The sequence below is a fragment of the Scardinius erythrophthalmus genome, assembly GCF_964197995.2.
Source record: "Scardinius erythrophthalmus genome assembly, chromosome: 15".
In the NCBI taxonomy this organism is placed as follows: Eukaryota; Metazoa; Chordata; class Actinopteri; order Cypriniformes; family Leuciscidae; genus Scardinius; species Scardinius erythrophthalmus.
In genome coordinates this window covers 18,493,061-18,516,487 of record NC_138235.1, presented here as the reverse complement: position 1 = coordinate 18,516,487, position 23,427 = coordinate 18,493,061, and the positions used below count along the sequence as shown (strand labels likewise).

Here is a 23,427-nt window from a genome sequence, read left to right as displayed (position 1 = left end):
GATAATTACTAAATCATGTGTTGTGAGTGTAGACAAATTTACCTATAACTTCTCCTAGTGTTAACGTAGATGAAATGTCACAAAATCTGTGAATGTAGCACTGTGACCATCATGAATACTGGAGGCTTTTAGCTGCAACATGGTGTCTGGAGCAAACAAATACAAGCCTTGTGTGTGTGTGTGTGTGTGTGTGTGTGTGTGTGTGTGTGCACTCTAAAACATAGATAAGGCACAGAGACAACTCTTGAACAAATAACTGAAATGGTAAGCAAAGGCTAAATATTAATTAATGATGTGATTACAAACAATCAAACAGTAGCTTAAAGGGAACCTTCACACCTTCTGTCATCATTTACTCGCTCTCATGTTGTTCCAAATGACTTACTTTCTTCTGTGGAACACAAAAAGTGCATTTTTAAAGAACATACTGGCTGCTCTGTTTAGTATAATGAAAGTGAATGAGGACTTCTGACACTGAAAAATGACTTGCTAAATGCCTATTCATCTGAAGTGATACAATAGTTTTAAGCAGCATACTGTAATGCAAGATGTTAAGTACTTTTCCATTGCTGGTTCATAAGAATATAAGATAAACAATATTCGATTGATGAACAAATCGTTCTTTTGAGTTCGAGTTTAATCAGTCGATCCTGTTCACAAAAACAATCTTGTTTCTCACAGGATGTTCTCGTGTCTCATACACCCTGCGCATGCGGCGCAACGCAAGTGTTTTTTACTAGTTTCAGCCCGACGCAGTTATCATTTTCACTTCCTGCACCACGTTGTTTAAATAGGAAATGCATTTGCGCCTATTTATGCGCCCATGGGCGTGCTAATAATGAAAACGAGGTGTGTTCCGGCGCATTGTTAGCGTGATGCTATTTTGATGCAACTGAAATAGACTTTGCCATTGACCAACTGAAACCTGGTCTAAAGTCAATGGCGCAATATTCTTTTTGTTATTTAAAGAGTGTGTTAGTAATGTGTGCCTATAGGCGGGTCCACAAAGCACGTCCACTCTGCTTATTAAACACACAGGGATGCACAGAAACTAGCCAAATATGAAAAATACAAGGATTACAATGTAAAAGATTAATATTGTGTACATAAAGATTTGATGGAATTTTGGGACTGCTTGTCCCGTAGATGGTCTGCTCGCACACGAGCAGATCCGTTTCATTGCTAGAGAAGTCTTCAGTCTTTCCACTTGCAAATTCCGCCTTGTAAATAGCGAATCCGCCATGGCGCTAGCGCAACTGGCTTTGAATGGGAGATGAGACTCTGGTTGGTTTATTTTTCCCGTCGTTAAAATAGCAAAAGTGGATTCGGACACGCCCTAAGTGCACTTGCGCCGTGCGCTTTAGACCATACGCTTAGATCCTTAAAATAGGGCCCTCCATCTCCATTCGTTAAAGTTGCGTGGGAATGAGCGCCCAGCACTCAAAATTCCTCCTTTTGTGTCCCACAGAAAAACAAGTCACATGGCAACAACATGAGAGTAAGTAAATGATTTTTGGGTCAACTAATCCTTAAATTAATGATGTGATAATTACAAAACAATCACAATTTTACCCAACAGAAGCTTAGTAAAAAGCAAAAGGACGTTAACTGCTTTGGCATGTACATGGAAGTAAGGCATTTGTTCTTAGGGATCAATGAGAAGATGGAATCTTAGTGCAGTAATATGACTCATCCCACCTCACTTAGTTTGCTGCAAAAACCTTCATCTGAAACCTTGTTAGGGTCTCGGATCACTTGCAAAGAGACAATGATACACAGTACATAACATGCACACGAAATCCGACCACCGTGGCGCTGACGTTTTCCTGTTACGTTCCTCAAACGGTTTGCTGGGCATTGCCTCAGATAACTATGGAGAGATGGATCGATAATCTTGCCTCAGAAGTGTTTTGGTGCACCTCTCCACTGCGAGGAAGAGCACGGGCAATCACACGGACTTCGACGTTCGATCCTTCAGACTGTTAACACAAAGCCGGTTGCAGTGTCGATAATGCGATGATAGAAAGCAAGGAGGCTGGGATGGCGTTGGGCCGCCAGGCTCTGGACCCTCGTACGCTCATACCTGGAACATGGAAAACAGGTCTTTAAGACGCTGAAGAGGATCAACTTGTGATAATGAATACAAATAGACTCGGAAGCAATAACGAAAGCATCATCAGGACTCGACTTTTGACATCTGTGACTAAAAAGAGATGCGTGTAAACTGTAAAATTTGAAGAACAGTCAACATTTGAAGTGGATCAAAACCTTTTATCAAAGTTATACATGAATTTTGAACAATACCGTTCTTGTCTTAGGGCAACTTTGATGAACTTTTTTGATCCACTTCAAATGTTGACTACTGTATATTTAGAGGCAAGGAAATTGAAGGTCATAAAACTATTAAATGGTATAACAAACATTAATTATTTTAAGAGGTCTTAAATTTGGGGATGGAAATACAGGAAACACGATAGAGTCTAATGTGATTATTAAGCTTCAAAAGTCTATGATTTAATAAATATGAGCACTGCTTGTTTCAAAGTAACAATGTGGCGCTCAATAGTTAAATAGTCTGGTTCAGTGTTTGTTGTTGGCTAGTCGTGCAGCGCTATCAGAGTTCCTCTGAGCCCCTCCAGCTCCACCTGTGGGATTGATATGTCTATTTATGCAGCAGCAACATATCTTACAAGCTCACAGCAGCGCGTTTGTGTATCTGTTAGCAGTAGCAAGTCCATACTTGCTCTTCAGCAGCAGCGTAGCAGACCAAGTCCATCAAGACCAAATTCATTAACATATTTAATAACATGCTAAAACTATTCTGAGAGTTGTCATGATTGAAATATATGTGTGTGAGCATTATAATAATTACATAATTATCAAATACAGCTTGAAGCAGAAATATTTAACCTGTCAACTGTCAACCCCCCGCCCACATTTTCAGCTTAGATCTGAACTTAAATGGTTGTAATTCATAAATGCTTTACAGACCTAAGGTTGGTGTCTTTTTAAAGAAGACACTCAGCAGATTAGTGGAGACGTGAAAGCAAAAAATTAAAGTGTACAAAAGTTATAGGGCCCTATTTTAACGATCTGAAACGCAAGTGTCAAAGCGCAAAGCGCAAGTAACTTTGTGGGCGGGTCTTGGGCGCTGTTGCTTTTTTCCCGGTGGGATCTATCTACTGTATCGTAATAATGTATGATTTGCAAAAATGAAAACTGCTGCTTCTGTGTAGATGAGAGAATCAAAGTGTATGCGCGTTGTGCACACGCTACATTAATTATGGCCAAGCATGCGCCCTTAAAATAGCATATGAATAACATGCGCAACATGCCACTGACTTTAAACTATTTTTTCCTGGTTAGTGGCGCAATTGTTTTCTAAACCTGCAAAATAGCATGAAAGAACGTTTGCGCCGGAACACGCCTCCTTTTTTGCGCTGAACCGCCCAGGGAGCGCAAGTTCATTCCCTAGTTTAGCGACGTGCTTCTGTGGAGGGAAAAGCGCGCTTTGCGCGGGTGCAAAATAGGAATGATACATGCGTTGGTGTACAAAGTCAATTGCGCTGGGTGCAAGATAGGGCCCATAGAAGTTTAAGTTAACAGCACAGCCAATGTACTGAACTAAAGATTTTTATACAAAATATATATTTTACAAAATTGCTAGAAAATCCCAGCCTTATGTCTAACCAAGTAGTGTTCCAAATTTGAAGTGGATATGACAAAAATTGAGCTCACTATAAGGTTTTAAAAGACAGTTTCCATTGTATGGTTAAGCTTTCGAATGATACCTAATTTATGATGATTACTACCCTGGTAATCCAGAGTTCTCGCGAGAGCACAAGTTGAATTTGCTCAGCGAGTTACTCTGGTGTCGAGTAATGATGCTCATTAAATATGCCCCTCGATCTGAGCTGCACCAATCACATCGGGTTATCTGATATAGGCGGGCCGGAGGCGAGATGATGACAGCGCTGCGACGTCGAAGTCATTAGTAGCCTAAACATTGCAAGATGGCTATGGATGGACAAAGTCAATTGCGCTGGGTGCAAGATAGGGCCCTTAGACTTTTTCTCTAAAAGAGGAACAGAAGACGGCGCTCGAATCGTTCCTTTGCAAGAAGGGCGTTTTTGCTGTTTTGCCGACCGGATACGGTAAGAGTTTAATCTACCAGTTAGCTCCGCTGGTAGCTAAGCGATAACTTGTTGTGATTGGTCGTAGTGTTACCCAATTGCGTGCAGTGAGATTTTCAAATGCATGCTTGGTGCCGCCCCTCGAGCTGGCTGATTTTCATTACTCGACGCCAGACCATTAATCTTTTAGATTTAGGTCTGGATTTCCAGGCTAGATGATTACTAAAATATGAGAAAAAGTCAACAAAAAAAAACGTTATCGGGACACTGACAGTTAAAGGGATGGTTTACCCAAAAATGAAAATTCTGTCATCATTTACTCACTACTACCATTATACTATGGAAGTCAATAGCTACCGTAACTGTTTGGCTTCCAGCATTCTTTAAAATATCTTCTTTTGTGTTAAACAGATGAAAAAAGTTGAGAGTGAGTAAATGACAGTATTTTTGATTTCTGATTCTTGTAAATGTGTCCTTGTATCCCTTTATTAAGAAAAAAAGTAATTAAGTCATTTAAGATGTTAAGTTTCATTGCGCCCCTAAAGTTTCCATTTTTCAACTTAGAGCACATGTGCTCCTTAGGAAAATAAGGTAAGCGTCAAGCTCTGATCGTTGGGAATTGAAGGATGAAATTATAGTTTTATCAGTGTTTAGTGCTTAATCTGGTGGTGGACAGTCTTGTGCTCTGAGCGGATTTACATCGACTTACAGTAGACGCTCACTGAGCAGTTTTTCCCCGTTCTAAATGACTAATTAATGCTAAAGCAGGTTGGAAAACCTTGCTATTGGCACAGCTAATAATTTCCAACATTAACAACCGTAAAATCCAGGGCTTTTTCGTGAAAGCGAGGCATTGCAGGCCATTAAATGAAAAATGTGAACAATAAGCCACAGAGAACAGTCGCCCCTTGCAGTTGCATCAGCCTGTGACGTTATATCCATGGGGGAACGGAGACGAGCGGGACAAGATAGATGGCGAGAGCTTGGGCTAGTTAATAAAGATCAGACTGCTTAGCCCAGTGGAGAATAAAAGGTGTACGAGGAGGACACATCAAATCAGTGAGAACTCATTTGGAGATGCGCATTAAACTCTGTGGGCTGCCGTAACAGAACGTCTACGCTGCAAACTGCACCTGCGCTGCTAACTCGGGGGAACAGGACGAGAACATTATGAGGTCAACTGTGCATTGTTTATTTTATAGGGGCCTGTGTGTTTAATATCCCTTGGCATTGGATATTTATCTTTTACATCGTGGGCCTTGAAAAGCGGAGGGCAGTGAATGTGCTTTGCGCACGCCTGCAGGTTTAACTCGTGCACGCAAATGTAATATTGTGTGAGGATGCGGACGTGAAATAAATGAGCCGAAATATAAACAACTGATACAATCGAATTCATAAATCACTAATTTTTCTAAATTAACAACAGGGATATCAGGAAGGCAGCATTTTTTTTCCTCCCTTGAGCTTGTTGCATTTTCATAGATGTCCTAAACCGTAAATGTGAGGGAGGGTGAACGCCGTTTCACCAAGTTTATGATCCTGGAACAACATTCCAATCAACCAATCAGATTTGAGGGACAAGTTTTACAGTTTATGTCAAGTTTAGGCTTACAACCAGTGTTAGGTGCTTCTACATCAGTGTTATTCAACAGAAATGTTGTTCCAGGATCAACAAAAAATGATGATCCAGGAACATGTCTAGGCAAAATCACGGTGACCTGAGAGATTTGTTCGATTTGTTCAATTTTCAGAAAGAAAATTTGGTAACACTTTATTTTACAGTGTCCTTGTTACATATGTTACATGTACTTACCATAGTAATAACACTAAATTACATGCAACTAACCCTCAACCAAACCCCAATCCCACCCTAACCCTATAGTAAGTACATGTAGTTGCTTAATATTACTCAGTACTTAAATTTATAATTACACTGTAACAATGACACCTTAAAATAAAGTGTAACCGAAGATTTTATTCTATTTGATAGAATAAATGTAGGGTGGGACTTAATTTGATCCATTGGGAATTGATTGGATGGTGAAAAGACGGTGTTACATGCCATATAATTGGGCTATTTCCTTAATCCGGAAACTGTCAAAATAGAACTGAAACATTTGTGATTGGTAAGATTTATATATATTTTTAAAATAAGTCTTATACCCACCAAGGCTGCATTTATTTAATAAAAAAATACAGTAAAAACAGTAACGTTGTAAAATATTATTACAATGTAAAATAACTATTTTCTAATAAATGTCATTTATTCCTGTGATCAAAGCTGAATTTTCAGCATCATTACTCCAGTCTTCAGTGTCACATGATCCTTTAGAGATCATTCTAATATGATGATATGATGCTCAGGTAACCATTATAATCAATATTTAAACAGATGTGCTGCTTAATATGTTTGTGGGAACTGTGATACATTTCTTTCCAGAATACGTTGATGAATAGAAAGTTAAAAAGAACAGCATTTATTTGAAATTGATTTTTGGGACACTATAAATGTCTTAAAGGGATAGTTCACCCAAAAATGAAAATTCTGTCATCATTTACTCTCCCTCAAGTTGTTACAAACCTGTAGGATTTCCTTTCTTCTGCTGAACACAAAAGAAGATATTGTAAAGAAGGTTGGTAATTAAACATTTGCTGGTCCCCATTGACATCCATAGTATTTTTTTCCTACTATGGAAGTCAATGGGGTCCATCAGTCGTTTGGTTACCGACTTTCTTCAAAATATCTTCTTTTGTGTTCAGCAGAAGAAAGAAAGTCATACAGGTTTGGAACAACTTGAGGGAGAGTAAATGATGACAGAATTTTCCTTTTTGGGTGAACTATCCCTTTAACTGTCACTTTTGATACATTATAAATGCATCCTTAGTGAATAAAATAATGAATTTCTTTGAAAAAAAAACCAGTAGTGTTCATAGGACTACAAAAAAATAAAATAAAGCAATAAAATAAATAAATTAATTAAAATGACCCCTCATTTCAGAAAACCACCATCCTCAAATGTATCGAATTGATGAGATTATAGAAAAATAGCGTGATCTTACTAAGTTTATGTATGTTGATGGGTTCGGTTGGCATGCCTTCCCCGCCGTCGCTCAGCGCTCGTATCTGAATGATGTAATCGTCATCTGCAGGTAGGGTGAGCTCCACTGAGGTCAGATTTGTTGTTATTGAGTTCATTTCTTTATGCCGGTTCCTCCTGTAAGTCACCTGGAGAGACCAAATGAGAGAGGTGCTAACAACCTCTTAGATTTATTCAGCACAAGCTATTTTAGTCGATAAAGAAAGTACAATCAAATTATCAATACACTGTGGGGAACCGCAGTGTTTATTAGCACACCTGGTGTTTTCGCTATACTGTACAGCATATATGCTGTAGATCTGCGTTAGAAATTAGTTTTATTTTTAATTTCCGTTACCACAAAGGTGGGTAATGGTCCAACAAGAGAAATAATAGAAGCACTTTAATATAGTTGTATCCTGAATGCTCACTGGAATAGAACAAGCTAATAGGATTATGTGAAAATAATGCCTCGCAGTTTGGCTTTGAGGTTTACATTGCTGGGAAGCACTTACCTGATACCCAGTAACATCTGACTCCATCTCCAGAGAAATGACAGGTTCCCAATGAACAGTGAGCTTCGAGCCAATCAGGTTCCACTCCACGTTCAAAGGTGGCTGCCCGGGTGCTGAGGGGAAACACAGCCATTAGTTACTGTGCACGTGTGACAACATCACTGAGAAGGAGAGAAAGAGAGGCGCCTGGCTGTCTGTTTGTTCATTATGTATTATACTTACACAGATAAAATTAAGATAAAAACTAAAAACGGCAATTCTGTCATTCCAAACCTCTGAAACGTTTATAACACTGCTTTTTTCCACACACACCAAAAAACCTTCCATACTCCATGTTGTCCATATGATTTGGAGGTCATATGATCTTTGGAGGTCATATGAATATATAGCACACAAGTTAAGGACTACTTTAAAGGTACTTTTGCTTTCCTGAACATTTATTTAAATGTCTATCAAAGGTTTGAGTGAACATGGCAAGTGAATGATGACAGAATGTTATAACCATTAATCCTTTAAATATATAGACTACCGTTCAAAATTTTGGGATCAGTAAGAATGTTTTGAAAGAAATAAATACTTTTATTCAGCGAGCAATCATTACATTTTTCAAAAGTGAGAAAGACATTTATAATGTAACAAAAAATGTCTATTTCAAATAAATGCTGTTCTTTTGAGCTTTCTATTCATCACTTAATCCTGAAAAAATACATCACAGTTTCCACAAAAATATTAGGCAGCAAAACGATTGATTCTTGAGCAGCAAATCAGCATATTAGAATGATTTCTGAAGGATCATGTGACACTAAAGACTGGAGTAATGATGCTGAAAATTCAGCTTTGATCAATTACATTTGAATCTATATTTATTGTATTTTTGATGAAATAAATGCAGCCTTAGTGAGATTGAGACTTCACTCAATTATTTTTTAAACCCGTACAGATTTCTTTATCTTGTTTAAAAAATAAAATTGACAGTTCTACATTTACAATACTTCTACAATTGTAGAAAATGCCACATTAATGATTTTTATAAATCTGCAGAAGAGGCCTAAATGAACGGTTAATTGAACAAGCGTATACTCACGGGACTTCTTGGTGGTCACATTGATAGTAGGAGAAAGAGGGCCAGTGCCCGCCGTGTTGAAAGCGCTCACTGTCAGGAAATACTGAGTGTATCCTCTCAGACTACTGATGTTGACCTTGTTCTGATTGGCAGACACTCTGACTTTGCCCATGGTCTCTGGTTTTGTATCATCCTCCCAGTACACCACCTGATTTCAAGAGCGACGGAGAGAAAGCACAGACTGTGGGATCTAAAGACTATAATGCTACGGTGCCATTATGTTCAGTGCATGAGAATCATTATACAGGAGTATTCTTTCCTTCACACATTGGGTTTGGGGTGACATGAATGAAGAGTTTCAGAGAGGAATGTGTAATGTGTTCTCTGCCCTTAAAAAGATGAAGAAAAGCCATTTCGCCCATGCTGCAGAGAGGGCCCCCCATGCATACGGTAAGAAGAGGGTGCCCTATTCTTATTTCCAAATGGAGCGTTTCCATGGGTACAGGGGAACTTTGAGGTGCAGCGTGGGAGATGACAGGCTCTGACAGAACCCACGGTGCATTTCAAAACCGGACAGAGAGTCATTTCCATTTAGAAGAAGGGACGCACCTCATAGCCCAACACTCTTTCTGGGGAAGTACTGAGAATGTGCCAGTTCACTTCAATTTCAGTGGCAGAAATGCTTCTGGCCCACACGCCGTCTGGAACGCCACTGGGCTCTGTGAAGAAAGAGAAAAAGATGAATACATAAAGACAGGAGAGAAGAGGAGGAGAAATGAGAAGATGAAACAAGACAGAAAGAGAAGAGAGTAAAATAAAAGAGTAGAGGATGCAATGAAGAGAGATGTAAACAAGACAAAAACTAAGACAAGATATGTGATAAATCGAGAGAAGAGAAGAGAAGAAAAGAGAAGAGAAAACAAGATTGGAAGAGAAGAGAAAACAACATTGAAAGAGATGAGACAGGAGACAGGAGAGTAGAGGTAAGTATGGATAAGACTACGTGGTGAGAAGATCAAAATGAGAAAGAGAAAAAGAGAAGAGGACAGAAGAGAAAAAAAGAGAAGCGAAAACTATATATAAGACTGAAAAAAAAAGATGAAGCGAGATGTGATGAGGAGAGCAGTCCATAATGAGACAACACTGAAAGAAAAGAGATGAGATAAAATGAGAGAAGACAAAATGAGCTCAAGAGAAGTGAAGAGACTAAAGGAGGTGAGAAGAACTACGATGGAAATGGGAGAGAAGCCGAGATGAGACTAAAATAGATGAGAAGAGAAAATGAGACAAGACTGAAAGAGAAGAGACTAGATGAAATGAGACAGAACGAAGAGAGATGGATATGAGACAAAACTGACAGAGAAGAGAGGAAATAAAAAGAGCAAAGAAGAAACAAGAGAAGACAAGATCGAGAGAAGGGAAGAGAATAGAGGAGACGAAAAGAGAACAACTAGGATTCAAGGAGTGAAGCCGAAACAGAACTGAAAGAGAAGATGAAACAAGACAAGACGGGATCAACGAGACGAGCTGAGAAAAGAAGACCAAAATGAGACAAGACTGAAAGAACAGAGATGAGAAGAGAACAGGATGAGAGATGTAAACAAGACAAAACTGAAAGAGATGAGATGAAACCCGAGAATACAAGATGAGAAAAGATGAGATCAAGAGAAGGGAAGAGATTAGAGGAGATGAGAAGAAGCCAAAACAACAAGACTAGAAGAGAAGGGATGAGAAGAGACTAAAAGAGGAGGAGAGAAGAGACAAGACAAGATGAAAACAGAAGCACAAATTGGAGGCTTATGAAAATCATTTGTAAATGCCTGATGCAAACATCTTTTGTCTCTAAAACGGTAAATTACCGGTCTTTATTTTAACAGGATGGTTGAGTGACACAAAGGAATAGTATCCGAACAGGAATTCAATTAATGCTGTAGCTTCCTGACACACCGCTGTCTTCCCGACATCCCACGCTGTAAAAGCTCATCTCAAACAGATCCTAACCAGCTGAAAGATTCCAGCACTGGTGCTTCAATTGCTGAGCAAGATACTCTAAAACCACCTGACATTTACAACACAACAGTATGCACATGCTCTACTTTGTAGTTACTGGAAAAAGGAAAATTGCACATTTGGACCTTTTGCAAAATACCAAATACACTTCCTGTTAAGAAATGATAAATTATTGCTAAAAGAACAGAAAATTGCCACCAATCGTGTTGGAGAAACCAATAAAATTATACACCATTATCTTTAGCCTATCTCTCTTTTCCTTGACCATTTGTTACAAAATGCCATGTTCTTTCAGCACTGCTAATAATAATAGTGCTGGTGGTGAAATAATCAATTCCAGCCTCTTTTGAAAGTTTTATGCACCTTACAAAAGACAGAAAAATACAGAAACACAGCAAAGAGAAAAATCCATTGAAAACACTGGAAATGACTGAAAAGTTAAGCATTTGTGCAACTGAAAGTCTCACCATTCTCAGCTGAGAACACAATGGTAACGGGGCTGAACGGTCCCTGGCCTTTGGTGTTGTAGGCACCCACTTTGACGCTAAATGGAGAAAAGGGCAGGATGCTCTCGTTCCGGTACACGTAACGGGACTGAGCCGGTACGGAGGTGACGGCGTGTGTCCAGTTGACCTCTCCCAGCGGCCGCAAAGCGATGATGTAGCCGAAGCCATCTCCGTTTTGTAGGTCTTCAGGCACAGGCTGGGAGGGAAACAAAAAACTATAGTGATATTAAAACATACAGACCAGATTCGGCCTCAGGTTCACACCCAGTGCCTTTCCAAATCCCACACAGTTTCTGCAAAGTGATGCAACCTCTCGAGAGCGCAAATGAACCGCTTTTTAATGTACAACCAAATCTGAATTGAATGCCATTACGGGAGTAAAGGGCCCAGATGGAAAACAGGCTTGGCTTTGACTGAGGTAATAAACACCTCCATTCAATTCCATTTAATTAGCCAAAACTATTACCTCGCACAGAGGGAGTGATAATATAGACAGATGACTTACCTCCCATGTTATTACCAACTCTGACTTGGAGCCACCCCCACCTCCGACATCGGTGGGGGCCGTGTCAGGAACTGCGTACAGGGAAATAAAGAAAAAAACGTCATGTTTTCAGAACAGCAGATTCAGTGCAGCCTTCCTCATTGTTTCTTTGTTTCATTTTACTCAAAGCCTCATTATCAAGTATCAAAAGAAACAAAACTCCGGTCCCTTAGCAACTGCTTTTAAAAGATTCTGTGGGATGTGTCTGAGTTAACGGGCTTTGTTTCTGGTGAATTTCACCATTTGCCAAGAGTCTCTCAACAAAAATGCTCGAAGAATTCATTCTATACAAAGAGGCACTTGAGGAATGGTCATTTGAAGAATACGGGCACTTAAACATTGGTGGATTCAACATCAGACGGCACACCCACAGGCCGCCTACAGTCGCTCACTGACCATCTGATACATGCTTCACACGAAACTGGATTGCGCTTTCTCAATCTGGCAAGCTCTGTTCTGATTGGCTGACTAATCTGATGTGGAATTTATACATTTTGAGGATGAAATTTATCACTGGACTTGCCAAAGCTTGTCACCTTAGTGGCATTATATCAAATCAAGAATACTCAGAGTGATTCTGTCAGTTATGTCTGAGAATTGTCAATTTTGGTTTCATGATGATTTTGCTTCTAGTTTGCTTCTGGTTTATCGGGTCAACAAATTTACTAACAAAAAAGTGAGTTAACAAAAGTTGTTTTGATCAAAGTTTTAATCAAAGTATCCTGATAATCATGATTTCCACAAAATATTAAGCAACACAACCGCTTTCAACATTGCAAATAATAAGTCATCTTGAGCATCAAATCATCACATTACAGTGATTTCTACAATTTAGAAAACAGTTATTTTAAATATTTGCAATAGGGTAAACATATTTCACAATATTACTATTTTACTGTAATTTTTGCCACATTTCTGAGCAAAAGAAACTTCTTTTATAAATATTAAACAATGTTATCAACCCCAAACTAAAAGTAATGTAACTAACTGTATCAGCCATAATGATTTGAATGCAGTTACATGCTAGTCAGAATGTCTATGTCATGTTGTGAATACACCCTTTCTGTAACAATGAACTAATACAGACAACAAATAACTAATCCATAAAGAATTTACAACACTGTATTACAATTATAGTGCACTCATTACAATCTTATTTCAGTAGAAAAGTTGTAAGTATTTTGCCTAAAATTAATGAATGACATGAACGGCATGACGAAAACACAATTTAAAGGTTATTTTCTGATATGACTTTAATAAAAAAAAGGTAACACTTTATTTAGAGTCCACTTCAGACATTCGTCTAACTACAAGTAACTTTGCAACTACATGTCAGCTAACTCTAGACTATCTGGTTAATATCTGCTAACTCTTTATTGTGTTGTTTCCCCAACAGACATTCTACTGACTATAAGTAACTTTGCAAGTACATAACTATTAGTCATTAAAGAATCAGTTGACAGTCTGTTTACTATCGGCTAACACATTATTTTGTTGGTTCCCCAACAGACATTCTACTGACTGACTATAAGTAAATTTGCAACTACATGTCAACTTATTCTACAAACCCAAACCCCTAACCATGACCTAACAGTGTACTACAGTCTACTAATACTTTAATGAAGGTTAGCTTATATGTAGTTGCTAAGCTACTTATAGTTAGTAGAGTGTCTAAAGTGGACATCAATATAAATAAATATTGTATAAATTAGTGCTGGGCAACGATTAATCGCAATTAATCACATCCAAAATAAAAGTTTGCATAACACATGTTTACATAATATACGTGTGTGTACTGTATATAATCATTTTGTATAATAAATACACACATATACATGTATATATTTAAGAAAAATGTGTTATTTATATATAAAATATTTATGTTTATATATAATATAAATGATGGAAAAATATATGCAAATATTTCTTAAATATATACATGCATATGTGTGTTTTTATATATCCAAAATAATTATACACAGTACACACATATATTATGTAAACACAAACTTTTATTTTGGATGCCCAGCACTAGTATAAATGCACACTGTTGGTGATTCACCTGCATCTTCAGTTCTTGTTTTAAGAGATGCGGGACTCGGTTCCCCCACGCCAACGCTGTTTCTGGCCAGCACTCTGAACTCATACTCCACCCATGCGTTCAGATCCACCACCGTTGCCGTCAAGGTGTTGCCATCAATCACCTCCGGGACTGAGAGCAAACAGAAAAGCCTCGGTTTAACCATAAAGACCTGGATTACACAGCGCCGAAAAGTCAACAACAGCAGCCTAATTTTGAGCCAATGTTTACAGTAAGCCAGAAATGTCACGAAACATAAAAAACATGTTCTGTTCCATGTCTCTTTCCGGGTGGGATGTTGTTCCAATGAATTGGAATTCGAGCAGCAGGGCAAGAGAGCAGATTAAGTCGTTTTGCGTTAATACTTAGAGGCCCTTATATGTACTCAAAGCGAGCATAAGCTTCTTTCTAAAAAGCATACGAGATGTGCTATGGTAATTTCAGCCACTCGCTGAATTGATGCTCTGCTTGACTAGCTTTAGCTAATCCTGTATTGTTACCCGTGTTCACCGCTTGCCAGCCCACTGTGAAAGCTGTCTTGGCCTGGATGATATAGCTTGTGATGGGGCTGCCATTATCCTGGCCGGGTCTCCAAGAAAGCTGAGCCGTGCTGTCCGTGATCTCCTCCACTGTTACACCATCTGGAGCTCCTGGGGGACCTGATTCAATCAGACAATTAGCAGTGAATTAGCAATTAGAAATGAAGTTACCTTCACTGACATCTAACCTTACTCACCCCCCTGCCAGGAAGCTCTCCTCTTATCGCCTCACTAAAGCTCTGTGATATAAGACCAGTCTCTAAAAGGTGTTATTACATTTTAAGCTGTCGCTTTTGTGGGAACACTAGATCTCTTGGAGAATCACAGTGAAGCTTTTCAGAGGCTTGAGCGTTCGGAGCTGTTTTCTTAACAGCTATAGCACGTCTGCAAGCAGGCATTTCTCTCTGCACATCTTTAATTGGTTCTTCCAATTAAAATATGCCGAGAACTGTCTTGCTTTGTCACATTCGCACACGTTTGGGGGAAAATATAAAGAAGTGAAGCATAATCTTTCGTGGTTTTGTCAGCGCGGGTCACTCGTAGCATCACTTACGAGATCAGACAGTCTTTGTTTCTCACTTAAAAAGCCCCGTCAAACATACATTCATTTTTCTTCTGTGAATCTCAACCTTTTGGCACCAAGGCCCTCCATTTTCCATAACAATATTGGCAAGGCAGCCTCATGATTTACTCGATAAAGTCAAGATTAGGGTTAGTGATTTTAAAGAATACTCACAATTTCGTTTTATTTTATTCTAGTATTTTAGAGCTCGTCATAACTAGAAAAATGTATATCCAGTGCTTTTATATTCCCAATTGAGTTTTATGATTATATGAATTTAAATGACTTTTCCATATCTAGAAATCACACGTTTATAATTTGGTAAAGAAAAAAAAAACAGTTGTTGATTAAAATAGGATATGTTTCATAGGATAGGTAAAATAGTAGGTCAAATAAAAGTAGGTACAATAATAATAGGTAAAATTGGTTAATTAAAGGGGGGGTGAAACACTCAGTTTCAGTCAATCTCATGTTAATCTTGAGTACCTATAGAGTAGTATTGCATCCTTCATATCTCCAAAAAGTCTTCAGTTTTATTATATTTATAAAAGAAAGATAGGCTGTACCGAGTCTTTCCGGAAAAAAAAGGAGCGGCTGGAGGCGTGCCGTGTGGGCGGAGCTAAAGCTGTGCTTACGCGCCGATAGCTAACAACACAGACATTTGAAGCAGTTTTACTCACCGCCTGCGGTTCCAACGCACGACCGTGAACCTTTATCGCTGGGACTGCTCCATCCTTAAGCATTAGACGATCTGCAAATCCGGCGCCGAACTGGGCCTTGTTTATAAAACGATCATCGTCGAAATGCAGGGAACAAACAAGAACACTTGCACAACTCCGTTGATGCTCTGGAAAAACAAACTCCATCCACTGGTCCCTTAACGCCGGGTCTTTGGGAATCTGTGCAGGGTTGTCTTGCCCTGGCAACCAAAAACCCACTTCTTTGGTGACATTGACTTCCCTAAAGCCGAGCACAGCGCTTTGATGGGCATACTGCTTTCGCTCTCTCGCTCTGGTCTACGGGTGCGCGCGTGCCCTTCCGGAGAAGTGCCCTTAGGACCCGTATAAGGAAATTCCGCCCCATCTGACGTCACACAGGCCCATACTCGAAAAAAACTTTCCGAAACTTGTGACAAACGGGAAGGAGTATTTTTGGCACAGAAATAATCCTTCAAACGTACAATTTAATTTTTGAAACTTTGTCCATGTTTAGCATGGGAATCCAACTCTTTAACAGTGTAAAAATAGCATTTCACCCCCCCTTTAAAATAGGATATATCTTGATTTTTAGTTGTTTTAGCTGATATAATACTTGTTTTGTCATAATTGAAATCATTTTAAGTGAGGCCCTGTAGTTAAACCAACTGGTTTTATATGCAAGCTACAGCCAGTTTTTACTTGCGTTTTGTGCTTGCAGCGATTGTTACTTTTACAGCCTGCGATGCTGTTATAAAGCATTATTATAGGCTCTGGCAGTAAAAGTTGGCATGCCAATCTAATTTCAATTGAAAGTTATTGATCCGGCTGAAACTCATTTGTGACCTTTGATCAACAGCTTTGATATGTTCCTCTAATTACATCTAATGGAACATGTAATAACGGATCAATTCAACAGACAGATACATTTCCATGGCAAAGCAAGGACAGCATTTTTGTCTTTCTATCAGATTTTCCTTCCAATTCCCAACCGTTCTCTTACCTTTCACGATTAAAATAGCCGCAGCCGATAAACTCTCGACATCCGTGTCGACCACGCAGACGTACTTTCCGGCGTGTTTCAGCTGTATATTCCGTATCATCAAATCTCCAGATGTACTCTAGAGATAAACAACACACATACGCATTACTATCCACTCTATCAGCAGAGACTTTAAAGCGACAGGAAGATGTGTGAGTTGTTTGCTATATTCCCCAGCAAGTGATTCAGTAAGTGTAGACACCCTGCTGGGTTTGGGAATGAAATTGTGGCCCAACTCCACAGCTAATGGATGACTTTTGGCAAGGGCTGTTCGCTGCTACATTTGAAATGTCCGTCATGGATAAACATTCCCTCTGGCCAACCCTTAGGCTCCTTCGGCACCGCGCTGAACCCAGCTACCAAACTCACTCGCTAATTGGCTAATTAGAACTTAATCACATTTAAGAGGTAGTGTGATTGGATTCAGTGTGCCGAAACCCTGTGATACGAAACTGTGCAAGTGATGAATACTAAATCCACACACGACAATTAAATGCCTTTGTTAATCTAATAAAGATGAAAGTTGTTCATAAGAGTGGAGGTGAACTTTAAAAGTACTCAATCAAGGGAATAGATGAAGTACAGGTAAAGTAATAATGATATGTCCACATATAATCATGATGATACATGTAAATATCAAGTAAAAAGAGCATCAGAATTCTCAAACATCATAGTTATGCTGTCTTTTATATGTCCATGCAGCAACATTTAGTCCACAACAAATTTCCTTTCAAGGCAATAAAGTATACCTACTCCTACTACTACTACTACTACTAGTTATAATCAAAATGAGCACCTTAATTACTGGGTCGTTAAAAAACGATTCACCAAACATGGAATAATGATTGGCGAAACACTCATGCATTTAAGGGTTAATTCCTACTTTATTTCCCAATCTGTCAAAAATCTTAATTTTTTAATAGAATGGATTCTTTATTGCTATTCATAGACGCTGATTCGCTCGGATGTTGACATTGTCTGTGAAGTCTTCGGCACGGACAACTTCACTAATTTAATAAAAGGCGCTTGGATTTCAAATCAGTTAAATTACATGAGATAAGATGTGTGCTCTTATCTAAGGGTGAGATTGTGGTCGGCAAAGAAGAGGTAAATCTGCAATTTCAGCAGTAAGGACATTAGGCTACAAATTTCGTTTCATTATGGAAATGAGTTCATCCAAGCTGTGAACTTCATGCTGATAATCCTACAAGACGGGTGGCATCGGAGAATTCATAAGAACCGGAATACAATTATCGAGAAGAATCACCGGCTTAAATGAAGATGAGTGCGTTTCCTACAGTATGCGTGTGTCCAAATGTCGAAAACCCCCACATTTTGAAATAATCATAATTGTATAAAAGTCAGAAATAATTTTATTTTACCATTGCTTCCAAAATAGAGAAAACAAACTAATTTAGATCCTTGAACTATGCAACCTTATTTGAGAAAGAAATCATCTTTTTGATGGCTTTGATTAATAAATCTGTTTAAGGATGGCTCAGTTGAGTCATGCACATCCAATATTGACCAGTCAGTCCTCATTAGGGCATTCTCTCAGTCATTACTATTTCCAGAAAGACGTCATTACATCCCAGAGAAAAGCAATCTGAGATCTGACCATTCAAAAGCCTTATGAGAATATTACACTTGAGATCCTTGAAGGCATAACTTTGATGGATTGATTTTTATTCAGTGAAGAGGAGGGAAAAGAAGCTCAAAGTCAACATAGTGGGTTGCAGTGGAAGCAACAGCTAAAAACTCGAAAAGAAAGTGATAAATTGATTCCTGAAGTCTTCCACATTTTAACAGTAGGTCTGGCTCATGGCACAATGGAAGCATTGCAGAGTAAACTACTGGGATTCATCTGCTTAGAATCTGACATTTGCTGAGTATAAAAAGTCTAATAAATTAATTTGTTGTAAGAGTTAGTATACAGTACCATGACATTTAAGGTGCACTCAGTATTTTTATCTCTTTAGAAAGGTTTTACACAAAGAAATTTATAGTGCTTTTGATGTATGTAAAATAATGTGAGTTGAGTATGAATCAGACTCCAGTCATTTGAGTATCCAAACTAAAGTTCTTTTTTTCCAACTAAATTAAATTAAAGTCACCATGAAAGCAAAATTGACAATTCTTGTTTTTATGGAATATTGCTTGCCTAGAAATCTAGACGCACCCTAGCGGCAGCAAAATTTATTTTGCCGCCAGTGTGGTCTAGCAACTCTCCATTGACTTTCGAGCTGGAAAAACCAAACTCAGGTCAGGCCAATCACATCGCGTATAGAGTAGGCGGGGCGGGCTTAACATAATGACGACAGAGTTGCGACGGTTCCCTGCTACTTGAAAACAAAGAATGGCGGCTGCTGCTGGCGAACATCGGTCTTTCGAATCGGCTTTGGCCGCGACTCTGGAGGACTTGGAGTTAAGCTTTTCTTTGAGAAAAGAGCAAAGAACGGCACTTAAGTCATTTTTAAAAAAGGAAGATGTGTTTTGCCAACTGGATACGGCAAAAGTTTAATATACCAACTAGACTTCTTTGTTGCTCTGATTGGTTGTAGCGCTATCCTATTGCGTGCAGAGGGATTTTGAGAGACAACCGCTTATCCCGCCCCTCGGATTGAGCCGTGCCAATGGTGAGTTGCCAGACCTAACATCTTGAATGTAGGTCTGGCTTGTCAGGCTAGAATATTGCAGTATTCATTATAAATGATTTATCCAGGCACATAATAGATTTTTTTATTCATGTGCCCTTGTAAACTTTGATCAAATTAACTTCCCCTCCCTCTTGCAGTGACCCCTTCTCTGATGACGTGTTTACTGGCACAAGGGCGGGACAACCTGTCACTCACATGAGATCGACCAATAGCAAAGCACAACCATCCAATCAATTCCAATAGACAAAGTCCCACCCTACATTTTTTCTTGTTTGAGAAGCCGTTTCACTTTGATATATGTCACGAGAGGGAAGAAAAGTCTATCACAACTTCCATTTCATGCTGACTTTGAATTAAAATTATTTCAGGACAACTGCCATAAATAAAAACAGCAACATAAACCAAAAAACTGACTGAGTGCACCTTTAAGAGACTGTTTGGTGAGGTTGAAATGCTTGATATATGTGGAAAATCTTTCTCCAGTTTTATGACACAACAGTAGACAGAACAGAATATGGACAGTGAAGATATCTAATAAAATATGACTTACCCCTCCCACATGCTCATAATGCTGGTCTAGTTTATTGAGGAGCTGCCCATTGAAGGCCCAGGAGAATGAAACTTCCAGAGCAGGGTCACAGGAGATCTGGCAGGGCAGTACAATGCTCTCCCCGACGATGATCTCCATGTCCACTGGACCCTGGGTGATTTGTGTGGGATCTGCTCAAAATCACACTCAGCTTTACTCAATGGCCAGTCATAAGGTTGATTCAATCAATATTAAATGAATAATAAATACATAAATTCTCTTGCTTAACCACAAAATGAAATAGGCAATTTTTTCAACCTGATCTCATAAGGAAAACATTGTTGTAAAACCTGAAATTGTACAAGAGTTCTGAGCCTGGAACCAAACCAACCAATCACAACAAAGATACCGTGGTAAGAGGCAGCGTTTGTATTAATGAATGATCTACTAATCCCATGATGAAGCATTGCAATGGACTTCTATAGAAGCACATTAACAACCGTGGAGCTCAAAGTAGGTCTGTCTTGAAAGGTTTATACAATATTGCTAAAAAAACATTTCTCTATGGAGAAAATGAATGGGATTTTTACTTCCACCCACTTGGTAGGATGATAAAGCTTTATCTATTATTTTAGGGAAAAGACTCTCACTCTCACGGCAGAAGCTAAAAGATAACTAAACACTCTTTTATTTATAAAAAAAATAGAAAACATTAAAATAAAACAGAATTACTGTTATATGATTGTAGAATCGATTTGTATGGAAGCTTGTTTCCGCCACAAAATAAAACATTTTAAAAGATAATTACGACTTTTTATCTCACAATTGCCAGTTTACACCTCGCAATTCTGACTTTATAACACGCAATTGTGAATTTATATCTCACAATTCTGACTTTATATCTCCCAATTGCGTGTTATAAAGTCAGAATTGCGAGGTGTAAACATATAAACAGTTTATTCCTCGCAATTCTGACTTTATATCACGCAATTCTGACTTTATAACTCGCAATTGCGACTTTAAATCACACAATTCTGAGATAAAAAGACAGAATTGCGAGATAAAAAGTCGCAATCACCTTTTAGTCAGAAACAAGCTTCCATAGCAAGTATTGTTTTTTAGTTTTTTTTTTGGTGGAACATATAGAAGAGATTGTCCTTAAAAAAAAAAAGGGGGGTTAGTTATGTCAACAACTTGCTAATCAGTTTTAGGTGACAACAAGGGAAGGGGCATTCTCATAGTAGAGAGCATCTGATTGGATAAAAAAAGACCAGAAACATGCCAAAAAAAATGTGGGGAGTGAATTTTTCTGTTCTGTAAATTAAAACATTTAAATAGTGTGATGAACTCTTATTTCAAACAATCATGGAAAAATCTATTTCTATTTAATTGATATAACCCCTTTAACTACATCAATGTATTTACATTTGCCCAATTGCTTCCTTTCAGATTCATATTCAAATCTGCTGGGGCGGAGTTAGCTGTAAAATACTGTGATGTACTGTAGTAATCTCAGTAAAACCAAGAGTGCAACAGCAGCGTTCTATATTTTTCTCTCTAAATTGTACACGCTCAACCTATAACCTACACCCTCACACAGTCCATTAGTGTAATCCAGGGTAATTGCAATGCCATAAGCAGAGCGTGAAAATGGGTAATTATAACAACACACAAAAAACCACTGTTTCCTATCCCAGTTGAGTTGAGCTGAGAAAAGAAAAAAAAAACCCTGCCAGTTGGAAAGCTGAACCGCTTAACCCATGGCGTTATACTAGAGGAGCATGTAAGCCCCAGAAAGCAATCAAACAACTTTTCTGTCAGAATGCATTATATCAAACAGAACAAACTACATGAAACAGAAGTCCTTCTGTGCAGATCACCTTTGTATTTACTCTTTCAATCTATCTGTTGTTCTGGCGTAACTGCCAAGTTAGGATAGGATAGGATAGTTCACCAAAAAAAATCACTTATTTACCCTCATGTTGTCCCAAACTTGTATGATTTTCTTTATTCTGTCAAATGTTTTTGTTCATACAATGCAAGTTAATCGGGTCCAACAGTTTCAAGCTCCAAAAATGACACAAAGTTAGTGTAAAAGTAATTCATACAACTGTAGTGGTTTAAAGTTTTGCTTTTACTTTCCTTTAGGGTCCAATTCTCACTAGAGGTAATGCATTGTTAGGAATCCTGTTTCCTACATTTATATGTGCCTGATTTCGACACCGGGGAAAACATAAAGCTAATTTGCCTGTGAACGCTTTATATAAATACAATATATGTCTAAATCTGGGTGATGACTTGTTTTAATTATTTATATCATCATATCATCCAGCCTTAAAACTTGTATAGTTTTTTTGGTCAGTGTTTATATAAAAAACGTCAAATTATGCAGAATATTTAATTGATGAGTTGTCAATACAACATATAACAATACAATATATAGGGTATCATTTTACCCCAAAATTGTTGACACAAAATGATAACTGCAAATCCACTTTTCGCTGCCTGGAGTCCAGTTGTTTCTGTGAATTGCATCGATCCATTTGCTTCTCTGTTCTGTAGCTTTCGGCAGTCTGTAAAAATATACCTCAGATTTCTTGTCAAATGTAGATGTACAGTCAATTGCAAAGCTCTTTCCCATTTTTGATGTGTTTTTCGCGGCATTCACGGTAAAAACAAATGCTCCCGCTCAGACATTTTGCCACTAAGTGGGCATAACCAGTCACTCCGACCGATGGTGACGTCACGCGCATACCCTCTATTAAGTTGCTTATTAGCATGCATATTACTAGTATATTGGCTGTTTATTAGTACTCATAAAACACATATTAATGCCTTATTCTACATGACCATACATCCCTTAATCCTACCCAATACCTAAACTTAAAGCTGCAGTCCATAACTTTTTTGAGTTAAAAATTGTCCAAAATACATGTTTGAGCAAGTACATTACCAGCCAGTGTTCAAAACTATTGACTTGTGTTAGCTCGATTCAAAACGGTAAGCTTGTAATAATGTTTTTAATTCCAGTGGTACTGGTAGACTTCCACGGGAAATTCGAGCATGTCTTTGAGTCAAAACACATAATACACATAAAGAAGGTGTCTCGGCTAGTAGGCTATATTGCGTGCGAGGATGTTGGAGGTGGAGATTTATAGACTTTTCTCACAGCACTTGATATAATTAAACTTATCAATTTGCTGGCAGATCCAGAAAGGTTCAAATGACAATCACCAGTGACAACTGAAGATAAAGATAAACCCACGCAAAGTTGATAATTCCGCGAATAACTGCAATTACAGATTTCAAACAGATGAAGGAAAAACTACGGACTGCAGCTTTAACTACCTTTCTTACTATTAATATGCAGCAATTAGGAGTTTGAGGCAGAAGTCGTAGTTAATAGTGAGAATTGGATCCTAAATTAAAGTGTGACCAAGTTTTCAAGTAAATCATTGATCAATTCATGTATACA

The 23,427-nt window shown here is 38.4% G+C and overlaps 1 protein-coding gene across 1 annotated transcript in view; it reads right to left on the bottom strand.

The window, feature by feature from the left end:
• Positions 1–1,982: 1,982 nt before the first annotated feature.
• cntn3a.2 (contactin 3a, tandem duplicate 2) overlaps positions 1,983–23,427 on the bottom strand; it is a gene marked incomplete at its 3' end in the record, with an annotated part of 79,151 nt that continues 57,706 nt past the window's right edge. Inside the window, exons 13-23 of the mRNA XM_081386350.1 lie at positions 19,974–20,143; positions 16,728–16,845; positions 14,429–14,587; positions 13,911–14,060; positions 11,810–11,880; positions 11,266–11,500; positions 9,398–9,507; positions 8,810–8,996; positions 7,726–7,838; positions 7,194–7,359; positions 1,983–2,083 (exon numbers count right to left, since the gene is read on the bottom strand). Of these exons, the coding sequence (XP_081242476.1) occupies positions 1,983–2,083; positions 7,194–7,359; positions 7,726–7,838; positions 8,810–8,996; positions 9,398–9,507; positions 11,266–11,500; positions 11,810–11,880; positions 13,911–14,060; positions 14,429–14,587; positions 16,728–16,845; positions 19,974–20,143 (1,580 nt within the window). The remainder of the gene's footprint in view (positions 2,084–7,193; positions 7,360–7,725; positions 7,839–8,809; positions 8,997–9,397; positions 9,508–11,265; positions 11,501–11,809; positions 11,881–13,910; positions 14,061–14,428; positions 14,588–16,727; positions 16,846–19,973; positions 20,144–23,427) is intronic.